We start from the raw sequence: 17,754 nt of genomic DNA on the forward strand, positions 1-17,754 counted from the left end.
AACAAGATGAAAAAATATACCTGTTTATAAATTAATTAAAATATATAATTACTTGTCTAAATTAAACAGAGTAATAGCTGTTGGAATAAAAGATAACTTAGTTGCACTTTAATCTACATATTCTAAATCAACACCCTGATGAAAGGAACTCAAATTCACTATGCAAGAAGAAGTCTTGACAGTCAATGATTATAATTACCTTCTGCACTATTTGTTTCATGTAGATGTCTGACAGCTATAGCGGTTGTGTACTGATAATTTTGCTGGTTACTTTTATTATCTGGAGCCATGGTAGCTCAGACGGCGCGGGTGTCTAGCTCCTAACCGGAAGATCCTGGGTTCAATCCCAGGTAGGTGCAAGTGATGGAGGTTGCTCTAATTCCTTCCAGACAGCCCCCAGGTCCACTCAGCCTGCTTTCCAAATGAGTACTGGAGGTTAATCCTTCCGGGGGTAATAGGCTGGCCGGATCGTGATGCTGACCACACCACCTCCACTTCAAGTGTTGGATGGTTGAGAAAAAATGGTGGCACTTTCCCCCAAATTCCTCATGGGCCTTTATGGCCTGGAAAGGGGACCTACAGTACCTAACTTTATTATGCTGCTTAGTCTGTTTTTATCACGTGCATTAAGGATACCAAACCAGGCTACTGCAACGAATGTTGGAACAGATTCAATTGAAGTTTTATAGAATAAAGTTATTGTTGTACTACACACATTGAAGTGGAGTATTCTGAGAAAGAACAATTGTTTTTGGCTCTACCTACATAATGGCATCCATATTTTCCTCAAGGGTTAGCTTGTGTTGCAACAATAGTGCCCAGGTTTTTTTTTACTACTGTATTTGAAGTTATACACAAACACTTTAAAAGGGTCGTATCTCTTAAGTCTAAAGGAGATTTTAATCTCTTGGTTGACCAACCAACCCAAACACTTCAGTACCAATTGTCAAGTAGGGACATGAGGACAGTAAAAAGGAAACATTTTTTACAAAGAAGGTAAAGGATATCTGGAACAAACTTCTTGGCTTTGCTGTTGGAAATAATCCTGGACATAACCTTGGGTTAATAAGTTCCTAGCAACCAAGCAGGAAAATGTGACAAATGCCCCCCTCTGTTTTCTAATTGTGACTTACAGTGTGTTCTTACAGTATACACTGTACATGATCTGCAGACATGCATCAACATGATATTCTGACTGAATATGATTCCTGTACTCCAGCAACAGCACTTTGACATTACCATAATGCAAGATGACTAATTTCCCCACATTGCCTATACTGTGAGAAATTGACTGCTGAATACATTTGGCCAGTCTGCATTGTTAACTGTAAACTTTCCTACACCAGTTCAGACGTCTGGATGACTTGACATGGAGCCAGGGGTGTCACACCAGCATTTCTGCCCATGGTCAAAGACGGGTATTATTTGACATTTTATAGTTTCATTCCCTTGTGCTTGCCCATGTCAATGGCTATGTGTGCAATGTCACGGCTATAGCTGTGTTCTGAGTCACGAGGTCTGAGTCAGTTCTCAACCAAAGTGCATACAGTATGAAGCAGATGGGCCAAGCTATTCCCTGTTTCTTTTGTGTATTGCCTGTTTCCGTGAGTTTCAGACAGATTCTTCTCAAAGGTGATTTGTATAACTTTACAAATTTCCCAAACATATTGGGAAATTGTTATAATACCAACCCAGGATTTTGAATCATATGATATATCAATCAGTTCTACTTGCCCTTTCAAAACAACTCTTATTATTGGATTAATGTGGAGCATGTGGAAAATTGATTTTATGAAGAAAAACAACTTTTGCGTGGGTCTGTGACAACTTCTGGCATAGACTGGGCTAGCAAGAGTCTGTTACCATTAGAATCTAGGCTTTTTCTTAAAAAATTGGGTTTTTGAATTAGGGTTTGATTTGATGTGTTAAGTGAGACACTAAACATGCAATCAATCAGGAATTTGCTCTTTGACAAAAAATTATACTGTGAGGCTGCGGATCAACACACCAGATCCTAGAGTGGAATATAGTGTGAAATCATCCAAAATGTAGAATGTCTTTTGAAATAGGGCATACCACACTTTTGAGCAGGGCCTTCTCCCTTTAAAGAGAAAGTCTTCCATTGCATAGCACATTGAGTCAATTAGGATTTTGCAGGTTATTCATTAGAAGTTGCAGGTACTTACACTAAAGCCAACTCCAGATGCTGAATACTTACTTTTTTCATGTATAGAGTGGAGATCTTAAAAATCATATTGTGAGGATCTTTTAATAAATAAGGTGACAGATTTTCTCAGGGTAAAGGATGTATTTGCATAAAGATACATTTATTTGATGTTTGAAAGGGTTTGATAAGGCCTTGGATAAAACTAATAATTAGGCCATGTGGCACATCACTTTTCCACATAATCTCTGAACGTGTTTAGGCATGTGTCATACTGTTAAAAAATATTCAGTTGCACTAGAAATCTATGACAGGCTCCTGGTGCCAAAACTTACTGTAACTGTCGACTTGCACTGAACTGTCTTACTTGCACTGTCAGGTACTGTACAGATCTGCTAGACTGGCACTTCTTTCAGGGTATGGCGAGATGTAAATGAAGGGGTACCACTTCAGAGATGTGAGATTGGTGGTCCAGTATCTCTCATAACACTGTAAAGACTTATGGTGGGTTTGTGTTTCCTGGTATTATTATATGGAATGATGATGACCTACTGTAGCAGCCATCTTCGAAAATGTCCTCCAACAACTGCAAAGCTTAGGTGGCAGGAACATTCACAGCATCACCCTGGCAGAGAAAATGAACACAAAACTGAACCTAATATTTCCAAACCACTTCATTATAGGAGAAAGAGAGGTGTTTATGTCTACTTTCACATTGTGACTCAAACAGGTTTTGGCTCCTGTAAGATGCTCTGCAGGGAATGACAATATTCTATAAGATACAGTAAACTTTCAAATGCTGCAGAGACCTTTTATTTTATTTAATTAATGAACAAGGTTTGGTTTGATGTGTAAAATGAAATCCTAAACATTCAATCCATTAAGGCTTTGCTCTTTGACAACAAAATATACAGTACTGTGAGTCTGAAAAACTACCATAAAAATGTAATTTCTGATCACAGGTCAAACATGCTTTATAGTGATGCATATCTAATTCACACCTCCTTCTTAGTTCAGAGGCTTAGACTTGAGTGTCAGTGTTTGAATTAAAATTTATTTTGAGCTTAACATAATTCTAGACCTAACTTGGCTGTAAGGTATTGTAAGATAAAAGAAGAATGAACGAAATGCCAAATTCTACAAAATAATAAGAAATAAAAATACCATGAGAGTATGAAAATTCTTATTTAGAAATGGTGTTGCCTATTTACAATGTAACTGACATATATTGAGCTAGATTAAACCATATTCTGTTCCACCATGATGCAAGGTATCATTTTCAGTACCTCATATGTCTTGTAAGGATTATCACAGCGGTGTCATAAATGAAACTCCCTCTAGACTTGAGTGAGCCAAGAGCTATAAATCCATCAATAACTGATTTATTATTTAGTGTGCCCCCTGGTTAATGGGCAATTATATTATCATTTATCAGTAGCTACCTTGTCTCCAGGTGACAATAAGAATTTGGTTCACCGGCATCGGTTTTTCTCGGTCAAAGAAAATGGGTTTGCTCAGTCAAAGAAATGGCCTGGTGACGTAGGCAAAGAAAACAAACCTTCCAATTGAGCCACTGCCACACTGCTTGCACATGTTGGTCCACAGCTGTCACTTCCTCCACATATTATCAGATCTCTTTTACACTTTGCAAAAAGACAACATGCTGAGTGGGAGGTAGAAACTAATGATCAACAAAGCCAGCTGTTTGGAACGCCAAAGAGGGAAATTTTGCAATTGTGCTTGAGACTTTAAAGTTGCATTTTATTTTGGTTGAGGCTTTGTGGTTTTGGGGTTTTGTATCTGACCTATTATCATAAAAAATATTTTATTAAGTAGTTTTTCTTTTATAGCCTATTCTTTTATCATCCTTTGTACCTGTGGTCTACAACTATTAGGCTAACAATAGTTCTTGTTTTTAACATAATGGTGTCTATCCATAATGAAACGATTTAAAGGACCTTTATCATATCACCCAAACAAGATAACTTTCACTGTTTCTTTACGTGTCATTTAGATGTAACATATTATTAAACCAATGACATAAAACAAGGAGGAATTGTGAATGTCGGATGTTTAATACATGGCTTTGTATTCAGCTGGCACTATGACCTTGTTAAAACTTTAAGCTGCTGTATAACTTTGGTTTCTTTGCAATCTTTTCATCAAAGGTTTGATAATCAAGGGGCTCCCAGAAAAGTAAGTTGAACTCCGTGTCTAAATGTTTTGCGTTCAAGCCTGGGTTATTTCACTGGCAACTGCAATGAGTATATATTGTACGAAGCAAAGGTGACAAATGAAACAGCACCACAAGAGCAGAGCTGGTATCAAGTTGAGTTGGGCAGGACTTTCATGGCATTCAGCACAACAGAAGCTCTAACAACTCCCAGTACTGCCTCCAGGCAGTACTGCTGTTTCTGCAGTTGGAACCAACAGTCCTGGCAATCAGTAGATAAAGAACTTGATGTGCTGGTTGGTAGGAGAAGGAGCAACAGAAGTTGTTACTGTGACCCAAATAAACAAGTTCCCATTCCATATTGCTTGGGTGTAAAATAAAAAAGTAGTCTAACAAAACATTAACCCATGGAGTTAAAATTACTGACTACAAGTGTTGGATTCTCCTGAGGCAGTGCCCTTGATTTAACAAAAGCTCACACCTAAAACAGAGGTGAATGTTAAATGTATTTTATATTTTGTATACTTTCTATATGTCCACAAAATACTACATCATGGAAACAATATCAATGGAGTCTATGCCACAGTACATTTCCTTTTATTTATTTTTCACACTAAAAGCTGCATTAACATTTTCATTATCAACCAGAGGGTGTGAAGGAAGCTGTAAGGTCTAGCAGTCACCAGTGACATTAATGCCTTCTGTGATTATCCTTGAGAATGTATTACCTATTGTCCTATTTGTATGTGAACTAAATTTCTTTTAATCACATTTTAGTTTTTACAGTATTGTACATGCTTTTCTGGAATAAATATCCCTTGTTTTATTAATTTTTAAGTTTATTCTTTCAGAGACTAAAAATATTATTTTTCTGTCTAAAGAGCATCCTCAGAAAATGATAAAAAGCTCAAAGTGGGTCAAGAAAATAGTTACAAGTACTCAGCAATTTAGATGAGAATAATACATAAACTTTCTTTCTCTTTATGCCTCAGGATATATTTTCTATGTTTTAATTTATAGGGGGGATCCAGCTTCTGCACTATTTCAAAGCTTGGTGTCATCAAGGTTAATCAGTTAATTAATTCACACTGTGGGCATTCATTGAGTGAGACATGAAACCAGGGTTCTTCAGCACTTCTTGGGTAATCAAAGCAGTTATTGTATCAATTCCAAGTGATACAATTGGTCCACACTTTGTTTACTGAGTACAATCTTAACAACTTTCGCCCTATCTCCAACTTACCCTTTCTCTCTAAAATTCTAGAACGTGCTGTCACACTTCAGTTACATAACCACCTCATGACAAACAACCTTTTCGAACCCCTCCAATCTGGCTTCCGTCAACTTCACAGCACAGAAACCGCCCTAGTCAAAGTCACCAACGATCTCCTAATAGCTTCTGATTCTGGTTCTCTTTCCATACTCATCCTTCTTGATCTCAGTGCTGCCTTTGACACTGTTGACCATAACATCTTGCTTTCTCGTCTCGAGACTGTGTTTGGAGTCTCTGACACTGCCCTCAAATGGTTTAAGTCTTACCTCACTGATCGCTGTCACTTTGTCTCTCTCAATGGGTACAGGTCTGAAATTGGTCTTGTCAAGTCTGGTGTCCCTCAGGGCTCAATACTGGGCCCCTTGCTCTTCAGCATTTACATGTTCCCACTTGGTCAGCTTTTAAGATCACATGGCCTCAGCTTTCATTTTTACGCTGACGATACTCAAATATACATCCATTCCAAACCCGACACTGATGTGGCTGTCTCTATTCTATCTAATTGCATCTCTGACATAAAAATTTGGATGACTCAAAACTTCCTTCATCTTAACTGTGACAAGACTGAAGTCATGCTTATTGGTACCCCCCATCAACTTCGCAAAGCCAGTCCTGTAACCCTGTCTGTAGATGGCTCTGTACTTGAGCTCCAATCAAAATTGAAAAACCTTGGGGTTATATTCGATTCTGGCTTAACATTCGACCCACATGTACAGCATACTGTCAAAACATCTTTTTTTCACCTTAGAAATATCGCAAGACTACGCCCTATGCTATCATTAACTGTGGCTGAAAAGCTGATCAACATATTTGTATTCTCTCGAATTGACTACTGCAATGCTCTGCTCCCTGGGGTATCTAAATCTACTCTGAACAAGCTGCAGTATGTCCAAAATTCAGCAGCCAGAATCCTGACCAGATCTAGTGCAAGTGTTCACATTACTCCTATCCTGGAGTCCTTGCACTGGCTTCCGGTCAAATTCCGCGTAGACTTTAAAATCCTCATGCTCACCTACAAGGCTTTACATGGCTTGGCACCTCAATACCTGTCTGAACTTTTATCGCCCTACTCCCCACCTCGCAACCTCCGCTCTTCAAATTCTGCCCTCCTTACTGTCCCCCAAGCCCGTCTACATTGTATGGGCGACAGGGCCTTCTCCTGCTATGCCCCCAAGCTCTGGAACTCCTTGCCCAAGGATATTAGAGAGTCACCTTCTCTAAACTCCTTCAAATCCAGACTCAAAACCCTCCTTTTCAGAAAAGCCTTTACTTAACTGGTTCCATTCTTCACCCCTCTGCTCTTCTTAATACCATCTTCCACGGTCTCCTCTATTGTTATTGTTGTATTGCTGTAATTATAATTGTGTCCTGTCTTGTGAAATTTTTCTTATTTATTGTTGTAGTCTTCTTATTTATTGTTAATGTCATCCTGTAAAGCGCTTTGAGAAGCCACCTTTAAAGGCGCTATATAAAATAAAGTTTATTATTATTATTATTATTACTTGATCAAATAACGTGTTGTCCTTTAGTTGATGTTATTTTCTTTCTTTTTGAAGCGTCACAACAGTGCGGATGGTATATCTCATATCTGTGGTGCTTTGTAAGTTACTTTTTTTTAAGTCTTATGATGGAGACCATTATGAACTGTTCTCAGCTGGAGAGTCTGCACAGCACCTTCCACCTTCATACCCCCATTCTCAGACTTAATCAGTAACCAGCCACAGAAAATGTGTTTGGTTACCAAAATAATTATTTCACTGCATGAGTACATTGACCTCTGCTAATCAATATCAGCTTCATGTCAACTCCCAGGAGTATAGTCGGAACATCTGGTTTTCACTTGGAGTCCCACTTTATCACACTCATGATAATTTGTTCCTTGTTTCTAGTACAGATCAATTTCATAGTACTATGTTGAGGGCTAGCTGTTTAATTCATTTACTTTTAATTACTGCAGATGTACTAAATTAATATATTTCTTTCAAATTATCTTTATTATTTGTGCATGGTCTCTGGTAGACAGTATTTGTAATATAAACTATTTGTATTAACAAGCCTATGAGTTTGGTTTTGGCAGCAAGATAAAGGGTGATGCTTCAAAGACTTCTTCCCAGATATATAGTTGTTTTCTTCTTCTTTGTTTTTGTGTTTTTTATCATTGACATTCCCATACAAAGCTAGTTAAAACACAGATTAATTGTGAAATCTGTATTATTTCATTAACACTAATTTTGCCAAGTATTTGATATTAAATGTCAGAAACTTTGCAATCATTAATCTGGATTGTCCAGATATCCTGTCAAAAGCCGAGTTCCTATAAATGAAATAAGGCTGTTACTACAAATAGAGTTTTTTTTTTCCTGAAGTTGGGATGAAAATATTTCCCTTTCTGTTAATAAAACACTACGACATTTTTATTTCATAGTAACATACTGAATTTTAAGTTTAAAAAACATTCTTACTAAGAAACAGATAAGGATGAAGCTTTGGTTTAAATTTAAAATACCTAACTTATGTTTTCTTGGTAATTTCTTGGTAAATTGATAAATCATTTTTTATGTTTGAGTAATAGAGACATGACTTTTTTGTTTATATTTTTCCAATACAAGTAAAATTATTCCTGCTGTGGTTTATTTGTCTTTACATGGTCTTTTTCTTGCTGTTTATTTTAGGAGGCATACTGTTTGCTATCAGTATTTTTTGCATATAAAGTGATGTTATTCTGTGATAAAACCTGGGGTCACATATAGGGCATTCCAGTGTTGTGTTCAAGATCACCTAGATATACCAGAGTGGAGCCAAACAGTAATTCTCTTTTAATACTCCAAATAAGCAAACCTGCATTGAATTTAGCAATGGTGGAGAATGTTTCTCTATGCTGGTCCTTGTCAGATTCTGGAAGCCCCATGGATGAAACACAGCATAATTTAAACCATGACCATAATACTGCTCTGATCCAGTAGAGGTTTATGCACCAAACTGATTATTAGGTTGCCCTTTCGTATTGGGTTAGTTGTTAGAGCTCAAGAGAGGAAGCTAGAAGAGTCTGGTTTCCATTCATTACTTGCCCTGTCAGTGCATGGCCACCAAGGAGTTTGTGAATGTATCTTAGATCGGTAGAACAGATGAAAGGCTTGTCAAACTCTTAAGGGCTTTAACACAGACAGTGTTTCATAGCTGCAAATATATGTTGAATAAGAGGCGTGGGGGGGTGCATTTCTGGAGTGTTTTGAATTCTTGCTCAACTTGGAAATACAGGAAGTACACAACACATTGCATTGAAAGCGGAAAGATAAGTTGTAATTGAAGATGCTTGCACATCCTCCACGTTTCTAGAGCCACAACCTCCTTCAAATTAAAAATTGCTAGGATGCGAAGGCTAAGCAATAAAAATAATTTTTGAATACAGTTTCAAAGAAAGAAAACGTACAGCTGATGTAATAGAATAACAAATAAAACGTAATTAAAAGTCAAAACATGCACATACTGTAGGAAACTGAATCTGGTATTTACCTATACATTCTTGGTAAACTGATGTTCTTTTAAGAATAATGACGAGACAAACATTGATTTTGCCGTTAAGAAAATAGCTCAGGACAAATTCCAATTTTGAATAAAAAGGTGAGGAGGTTATGTTTAAAACAGTGTCTTTATTTTAAGTGTACTCCACCATGTTAACCCCATTCCTCTGCCTCCAGCTGCAGTGTTGTCTACCATTCCCCTTTCCCACAGTGACGAACTGGAATGTTTTGTAACATTGGTCCTGATGGTCTAACTTCAGTGCTGCATAAAATGGTTGCTTTCTGCATCCTCCACACTGCACCCAACTCCCTCTATTCTTTCTCCCTGCCAAATAATTTTTTTAGTAAACAGGGGGAAAGCATTCACACGAATAACTCACAGTATTTCTACAGATTTTTGTGGTCTTAATTTTAAGAAAACTGTGGATATGTCAGCAGAAAGAAAATGACAAAAAATGAATGATGATGGCTGTTATACTACCACATGCAGTTTTGAGGGCACTCTATGGAGCAGTAAATGTGTCTGATGTACAGTACATTTCTTATTATGTAGAGTCACCAGCAGTTCAGCTTGTCATTAAATTAAATAAAGGTTGATTACTGCTTTAATCTAATCCTTCCAGCATATACTACTGGAAGAAACTTCAGTTCTCCAGTGTGTTATGTGTAAATCTTGGTGCTGTCATATAGAAGCAGTTTAAATTGAAGATTAAATTGACATTTTTCGAAGAAATGCAACATTACAGTATCATAGGTACTGTATGTTGTTAATAGAGTGCTGAATCACTCTTTTTAATATACTCACAAATTGTTTGTCTGTTTGGCGGGTTTTCAACACCAGTATACAGTAATACATTTTAATTTGCGGTTTACTGAGGCCATGTTGTAGTCAGAGGTGGACCATATCCATTAGAATAGTTAATCATGGTAAATTTGCAGAGTATGTTTTGCAGTTGGCTCATGACTGTACCATTCTTACAGTGTATAGAATATTTTAACATAATACTGCATATCACAGCATGTTTAAATAATGGATCTTCCTTTCAATATCCACTCATTTAAAATGTGAAGGTTGTCATATTCAACTATAAAATGACATTTATAGTTTATAGAATTGTAGACATGGTGTACTAAAATATATCATTGTGTAGAACCATTATCTAATCTTGCAGGTTATGATGGGGTAATGGTAAAAAAATGCCAGGAATGGACACAGGATCAACAATCCATGATTGTCTTCCCAGAGAAACCTAGGGCAGAGAAAACGGCAGTAGATGTTTTTTATACTAAAGTATAAAACAGGCAAGGCAACAAACATACAGAAACCTAGCATGATCTTTTGTCTGGGCTGCACGATGTGCAGTACATGGGAATTATATTATACTATGTATGATAATAATTCAAAAAACAGTTGTGGAAACTCCTATACAGAAAGTTTAGCAAGTCAGTATCAAAGGCTTATGCTTCAATAAGCTTTCTAATAGAGGGTTGTATGCTAGTTGGGGAGCACTAACAAAAATAGCAATAATTTCCCGCCACATAAAGCACATATTTGTTTTTCCTTGCAGGAAAAAATGCTGTGAAGGTTTTAAATTTGTGCTGGGACAATGCATTCCAGAAGGTAATGTAACAATTTTGCAAAGTGCAGTTTGGAAAAACCATGTGTTGTTTCTTTTGTACTTTCCTTTTCCTGTAAACCAAATGTGGAATACTTTCTTCTAGCTAGAAACACAATGTTTTTACAATGCTACCAGTGGTGTATTGTGCTCATACAGGGAGTTTAGTTTTGAATCATGTGATGAGTGAGTCATGGCCTGTAGCGTGATATAACTATGTTACCTTAAGAACATGGCAGTTAAGAACTGTTTTTTTTTTCTTTCATTGTTCTACAGCAGCAATTGAAATTACTCAACATCATCATCTGATTCCTCTGCCTGGGAATTATAGTAGCAAAAGCTGATGTAGCTTTTCCACCTTTTATAGTCCTAGATTAAAAAAAAAAGACTCCACAGGCAACATAGAGAGATCCAAATGGATAATTTAAACACAAGACAGGAAAAGATTTACAAAAAAAATCAGAGCTATGATACTCACACATCTTTCTGCTGAGCCACAGGTCTGACAGTTAATATTTATAAGTGAGGCTAAATTAAGTCATAATTGGTTCTGTTAAATTGTACTGGATGGATATATTTATTCTTTTATGCTTATTTGTGATTGTTTCATAATTGTATATTGCTTTGTAATTGAATTCATTTATAAATGTGTTTGCTTTCATTCCTGTTATGTCCTTGACATTGTTCCAGACTATGATGTGTGTGCAGGAGCACCCTGTGAGCAGCAGTGCACCGATCATTTTGGCCGAGTGCTTTGTACCTGCTACGCTGGGTACCGTTACGACAGAGAGAGGCACAGAAACAGAGAGAAGCCTTATTGCCTTGGTGAGAATTGATGTGGTGTAGATTTTTCTTTGGGATCAGTCATTGTTTGTGAGTCGTCTGTACAGATGTGCTAGAAACAAGTATGGTGTGTGGTCTCCTTAGCTAACACAGTAACAAGTGTGCCAAAAACAGCAAGGACCTAGAATTCATTAGTTAATCCAGTATATCTAATATAGCCTTCAACTCAATCTGTATACTGCAAAATAACAAATGTTCATTTCAAGACTGGGTGGATAAATGACAAAAAAAACTAAGACTTCAGTCCCTAATTACATAGACAAGATTCTTTTTAAACTGCATTCTCCCTTTCTTTAAAAATGTTTATTTTTAGTTGTTTTGTTTTTCTTACCTTATTTCTATTTTATCTGAATTTCTACTTCTTAATATACTATATTTAAACAAATTTGTGTACAGTGTTTCTATATTAGTTTCATGTCCTATTAATGTATATTTATAAAACACCTTTCCAAACCCAAGAATGCTGAAATTATCAATGTTTATGTAATGGTTTTATAATTGTTTATATTGTTTTGCCTTTTTAGTTTATTTAAAATTTCTTCATATTAGGGAGCTAATTGGAATGCTTTGGTAGGTCTAAGTGTAATATTTCTTTTAATTTCACAATCCCATTTCTCATGCTGTGTTAGGATATGTAAAGCATACAGTACATGTAGAAAAGGGTAACAATATGTAGTCTAATATTTCATTCATAACATATTTCATAACAGAGCCATTTTTATATTGGATCAAATTGCATAGCATTTCACAAGTAAGATTAAGTTGTTAGGGTGATACATGTTGTATGCAATGCCATTGTCATTTAATATTCACATCTTCTTTTATAATTAATTATGCAAATTTTAAAAAAATCAGCTACAATCTACAGCTACAAGCTAAATTAATTATGTTATGTGTTATGTAATGCATGTACTGACAGCTATTCAAAAGGACACATTTTATATTGTAAAAATTGTAGCTTTAAGCAGCAATATTGAGCAAAGTTATAATGAAAAGTGGGATCAGCTAGACATGAAGGGGTCATATCTTTACCTAGTTATTTCCAAATAGAATACTGTGCATGATGTACAGTACTGTAAAACTGTCAACCGCTGTGTCATTTATTTTCAGTTTTTCACAATTTACAATTCTATTTCACAATAGATGGTACAATCTTCAAACCCATATCTTCATTTGTAGAAGTTTATTCTCTTCTTGAAAGATGACAGTGTATGAGATCACAACATTCCTTGTTTTTTACCAATGTGTTTCTTTGCAGACATTGATGAATGCGCCAACAAAAATGAAACAATTTGCTCCCAGATCTGTATCAACACTCCAGGGAGCTACAGATGTGAATGTGAGAAAGGCTACTTTTTAGAAGATGATGGAAAAACCTGCACAAAAGGGGAAAGAGGTTAATCTTTTGTGATCATGTTTTTTTTATTCTGATGCCTTTTATCCAAAGCTATTGCTTTTCTGAAATTCCAGTACCTTCCTGTATAATGGTACAAAATATGATTTTTATATTAAGCAAAAAATCTGGCAGGTATTTTGTTGTTTTGATCCATTTTGCATAATATCCATGGACCTTAGACCATTCTCCTTTTCTGAATGTTTGACAAATCTGTCAAACATTCCATTCTTGGCTTTATTTTTTTCATTTCAAATTTTCTTAATATTTACTTTATTCAAAAGAAACATGGCAGACTGTATAATCATCACTGCATGTGGCAGGATAAAACTGAGAGACCAGCTAATTCAGACAAGTCACACTTTGCCCTGCTGTCATTTACTGTAACTATGATACAGCTGCTTTGGTGTGCAGCAAAACCTTCAATCACTCCTGTAATCTGAACTTTGTTTAACCGGACCACAGCGATGCCTTGAGCTGAACCCTTCCAATTGCAACACCCAAGATCTAAAATCTGGACACAGCTTTGCCTTCTTTCATTTAGAAGGAAATCTAAATTGAATATCCAGTGGTCCATGAAAGAGCTGACTGCAGATGTTGTCTAATGTAAGCCTTGCAAAATCAGTGACAATACAGTATATGCTGAACAAAATGCATACTCGACAACATTAAAGGCAAGCAGAAAAACATTTTAAAAAGCTCTTGATCATTTTTAAAAGCAAAGCATTATATATTTTATCTTCATAAAAACAACCCTACAAAAGTAAGGGGAATGAAAATTGTTTCCACAATCTCTTGATTGCTTTTTCTCCTCCATCTTATTTCCAGTCACAATAAAGTGAGTAGTAGGACCCCTTTATCGGCATAGAAGAGGCATCTCAATGTGAGGGCCTAGTGCTTTCTGGTATTTGTTACAGCCTGAATAATCAATTAAGCAATTAGCCTAATTATTTTTGTTTAGGGAGGCCCAGTGATGCAGTGATTAGAATTGCTGCCTTGCTGTATTGGGGCCCTGAGTTCAGTTCCTGGGGTGCTATCTATGTGAAGTTTGTACAGTATGGCCTCACTATGTTCGCATGGGTTTCCTTCAGGTGCTCCTTCCAGAGTCCAGAGACAAATTGGTAGATTAATTGCCTTCTGGAAAATTGGCCCTGGTGTAAGTGTGCGTGTTTGTGGCTGTGTGGACATGGACTGGCTTCCTGTCCAGGGTGCATCCTGCTTTGTGTGTGTTGCCTGCTGGGTTCGGCTCCAGCTCCTCCATAACTCTGTATTAGATAAAGCAGTTTAGAAAATTGGTAATATACAATATATCTTAAAGTATGGTATGGTTGATTACCTACAATATTCAGTTCATTGAAGGTACAGTTAATAGTAAAATTACTCAAAGCTCAAAGTCAGCCACAAATAGGTTTACTACTGATATAATGCTTCCTAAAAACTTTTATTCTCAACAACAGAACCTTCATTCTAGCATAAACGTCATTGCATGAGACGTACACTATTCCATCATGTTGTTCATAAAATTACTTCCACAAAAAAAGCCATAATAAAGATTGTTTTAGTATATCATGACAAAACCAATACTAAACAGTAGGATACATTTGTCAGGCTCAGGGCAAGAGGTGTTGTATTTACCAAATAAAAAGAAGTGAAAGGATAAGCTGGAGTACTTTCTGAAGATTAAGCATGAATCTACAGAGGAAATTGCCTTTCTACCTTGAAAGGAAAGTCTTCAAAACATGTGTGTGGCCTCTATTATCATATGGGATAATTCCTTATTAATAAAAAAAAAATGACAGAGAAAATACAGATGACCCAAAGAAGCACAGAAAGATGTATGTTTGGAATAACAAGCAGAGACAAGAAATGAAACAAATGTGTTATAACACAAACAAAAGAGCATGTTGCATTGTGAGAGTTTAGCAGACAGAACAATTGTTGGACCAAGGAAAGCATTCAAGAAGCAGACCACCTGTAAGATGGCAAGTTGAAATTATTACTTTGGCAGAGGCAATCTGAATGTGGATAAATGAAGATGGACACTTGGGGAAAGATCATGGGGAGACTGGAGACCTCCAACGAGCAGTGGAGCTGTGGTTTGATAATTGAAAACTGATAATGATGATGACAATGACAACATAACATGTTTTATCATTTCATATGCAGGCCAAAACTTTGAAAGCAGAATTGTTAAATTGTTAAATATCCAATTGTTAAATGAAGAAAAATACAACCTGACAGCAATCCAGTATATGTTTCTTAAATTTGCAAATGCTATAGTATGGTAATGATTAAAAGCAAGGTGTCTCATCCTTCAACATGTCAGTATTTAGGTAAAGGAGAAAAATGATGAAAAAGAATGAAATGAGAATACCATCAGAATGCCTGAACAGTGCCCAGAATTGCATTTATTCAAAATACCACAAACACTTACTGATAGTGAGTCTGGAATATGTAAAGCAGTATTGAAAATAAAGAAAGACTATCTAACTGACGTTTAGACTGATAGTTTGGATCTGTGATCCAGTTAACTTTATTTAATCTTTTGTTTGCCATTTAGAAAAGAGCCTGATCAAAGAACAGCTTTTAAAACCTGTTTACTTTGTGACATGCAGTACAGCTCAAAACGTTAAGAATAAAGATGAGAATTTTGTTCTAATTTCAGGCACAATCAAGATTAATGTGAGAAAATAACAATCTAAAATAAAGATCTTAGATAATACTGTATTTACATGCCATTGATAGGTACATTAGATGTGAACATACTTAGCTATTGTCCAATCCCAATGCTACATGAGAGTAAAACTGTCACATGACTTCTCATTCTGCCTTTTGTATATATAGGTCAAAGTTAGCAGCCACGGACATTTGGCTCAGCGGCACACTGGCAAGCAAAGATTTTTGCTACCTTAAAATCCCTACACCATATAACAGATATTTGATCCTTCTTACAGCTGTAATATGAATCTTGGAATGAGTGACATTTTAGAAGAAACACCCTTCTATCTAACTCCTGCAGCATTGTATTTGGGTGAGAGCTCCTGTAATATTCATACACATCATTCATTGGACTATAGGGTCTTAACAGCCATCCTAAACTGAGAAGGTGTTTCTGAAAGAGGTAGAATTATTTCAGTTTAATTGGTATTGCCTCATTACATGTATTTGTCTGCTTTAAAATAGCTTTAAAACAGACGAGATTGATATTAACTGGCTTCTTTGTTCTTTTCTAGCTGGTCACTTTCAGAAGTCAGATAATGTGATGAAAGCCGGAACATGTTCAGCTACGTGTGAGGACTTTCATCAGATAAAGATGACGGTATTACAGCTCAAACAAAAGGTATTTACGGTAGATTACCATTTTTTTTTCAGGAGCAGTGCATTTTCAAAACACTCTATTCATCACAATTGTATGGTGCTTTTTCCAGTGCAACATCTAAGCATTTCAGAACACATTCAGTTTACACAATTATCGGAATGCCTCAGCATCTGTCATGCATTGAGCTTTGCACGTACCGTACAAAGGTGTTGACACATTGAATAAATTATATATTTATTTACCATAAGCTTAGAAATAAAATTACATGATGAAAATAGTTATATAAGACTGTTCCTACCATGTTAATATTCAGCATTAATTTGAGACTCTTTTGGCCTCAAATAAAAGCTTGGCAAGTGTACTGTTTTTGGAATCATATGAATGTAATTTCTCAAAGTCCATGGTGTGCTTTGATTTAACTTTTTCTTGAAGTTTTAATTAGGCAGAACTCTAAAACTTCACATGCTTTTTATTATTTGTAGTTTTGTGTTACTTTCCTCTGGATATTGGAAATCAATCGTTTTTAGCATATTACAGCTAGCCATGAACTTAGACAATATTATATTTGCCATTTTGATCAGTTTTCAGAATGTTTGCCATTTTGAATTTCATATGCACAAAACAACAGAAATATGTGATGTTCTAATGAATGTTCACACTATTGTAATGTCCAGCATAATAGGAATAAAGTTTCATAGATTTTAACAACTTTCTTGTGATCCAGCCTCATCTTTAATTAAACCTATTAAAATAAGGATTGTATACTAGTAAATGTTTTAGAAAATTCTTTAGATTTCATTGATTCCAAAACCAAACCAAGTAAAAATGCTTGAGATCTCAGTTAACCAGGTTAATGTAATTTAGAGTACATCAGCCTTTATTAAACCAGTGACACACTGGGGATCAATGGTTTTTGCTACCTTAAACTCTCTACACCATGTAACAGATATTTGATTCCTCCTACAGCTGTAATATGAATCTTGTGCACTCTTTACAGCTAATAATGCTTTCACTTTGATGGTCAAGAAAATAAACATGAACATTAAACACCAGAGGTGCATCTAAAAAGCTAAAGATCTGTGTGCGATTTAGTAAAATACCCCTATGCTTTTTCTTGGAATGTTTGGTTTAACATCTACCTTCACTTGTGCTAGAAAGAGATGTGAATGTCATTGCAGGCTGCCACCAAAGGAATTAAAAACAATACACAAAAAAGCAAACATCCTGTGCAAATGCAGAATATCTCTGCAACGGCAGAATGTTGCTAATGAAAAACATGGGAAATCTTTTTTTTTTGTTGGAGACTAAGTCTCATTTGACATCTGTTTTTTTTCTTTTTCCAGTTTATAGTGGGAAAATAAATCACTGTAGAGTTATATTGAAGCTTCATAGCATTTAATGAAATACTGTTGGAACTAGAAGGCCAGTATACTGTACACTTCTTAGTTTTTC

At 36.0% G+C, this 17,754-nt stretch overlaps 1 protein-coding gene across 2 annotated transcripts in view; it reads left to right on the plus strand.

The window, feature by feature from the left end:
- The window catches only part of ccbe1 (collagen and calcium binding EGF domains 1), a 59,565-nt gene that overhangs the window by 34,021 nt on the left and 7,790 nt on the right, over positions 1-17,754 (plus strand). For both annotated transcript variants that reach the window (XM_088628912.1, XM_088628913.1), the window contains 4 exons: positions 10,700-10,752; positions 11,438-11,572; positions 12,849-12,986; positions 16,217-16,323. In XM_088628912.1, coding sequence (XP_088485038.1) covers positions 10,700-10,752; positions 11,438-11,572; positions 12,849-12,986; positions 16,217-16,323 — 433 coding nt within the window. The remainder of the gene's footprint in view (positions 1-10,699; positions 10,753-11,437; positions 11,573-12,848; positions 12,987-16,216; positions 16,324-17,754) is intronic.

The sequence above is a fragment of the Lepisosteus platostomus genome, chromosome 4 (genome assembly GCF_059453375.1).
Source record: "Lepisosteus platostomus isolate fLepPlt1 chromosome 4, fLepPlt1.hap1, whole genome shotgun sequence".
Taxonomy (NCBI): Eukaryota; Metazoa; Chordata; class Actinopteri; order Semionotiformes; family Lepisosteidae; genus Lepisosteus; species Lepisosteus platostomus.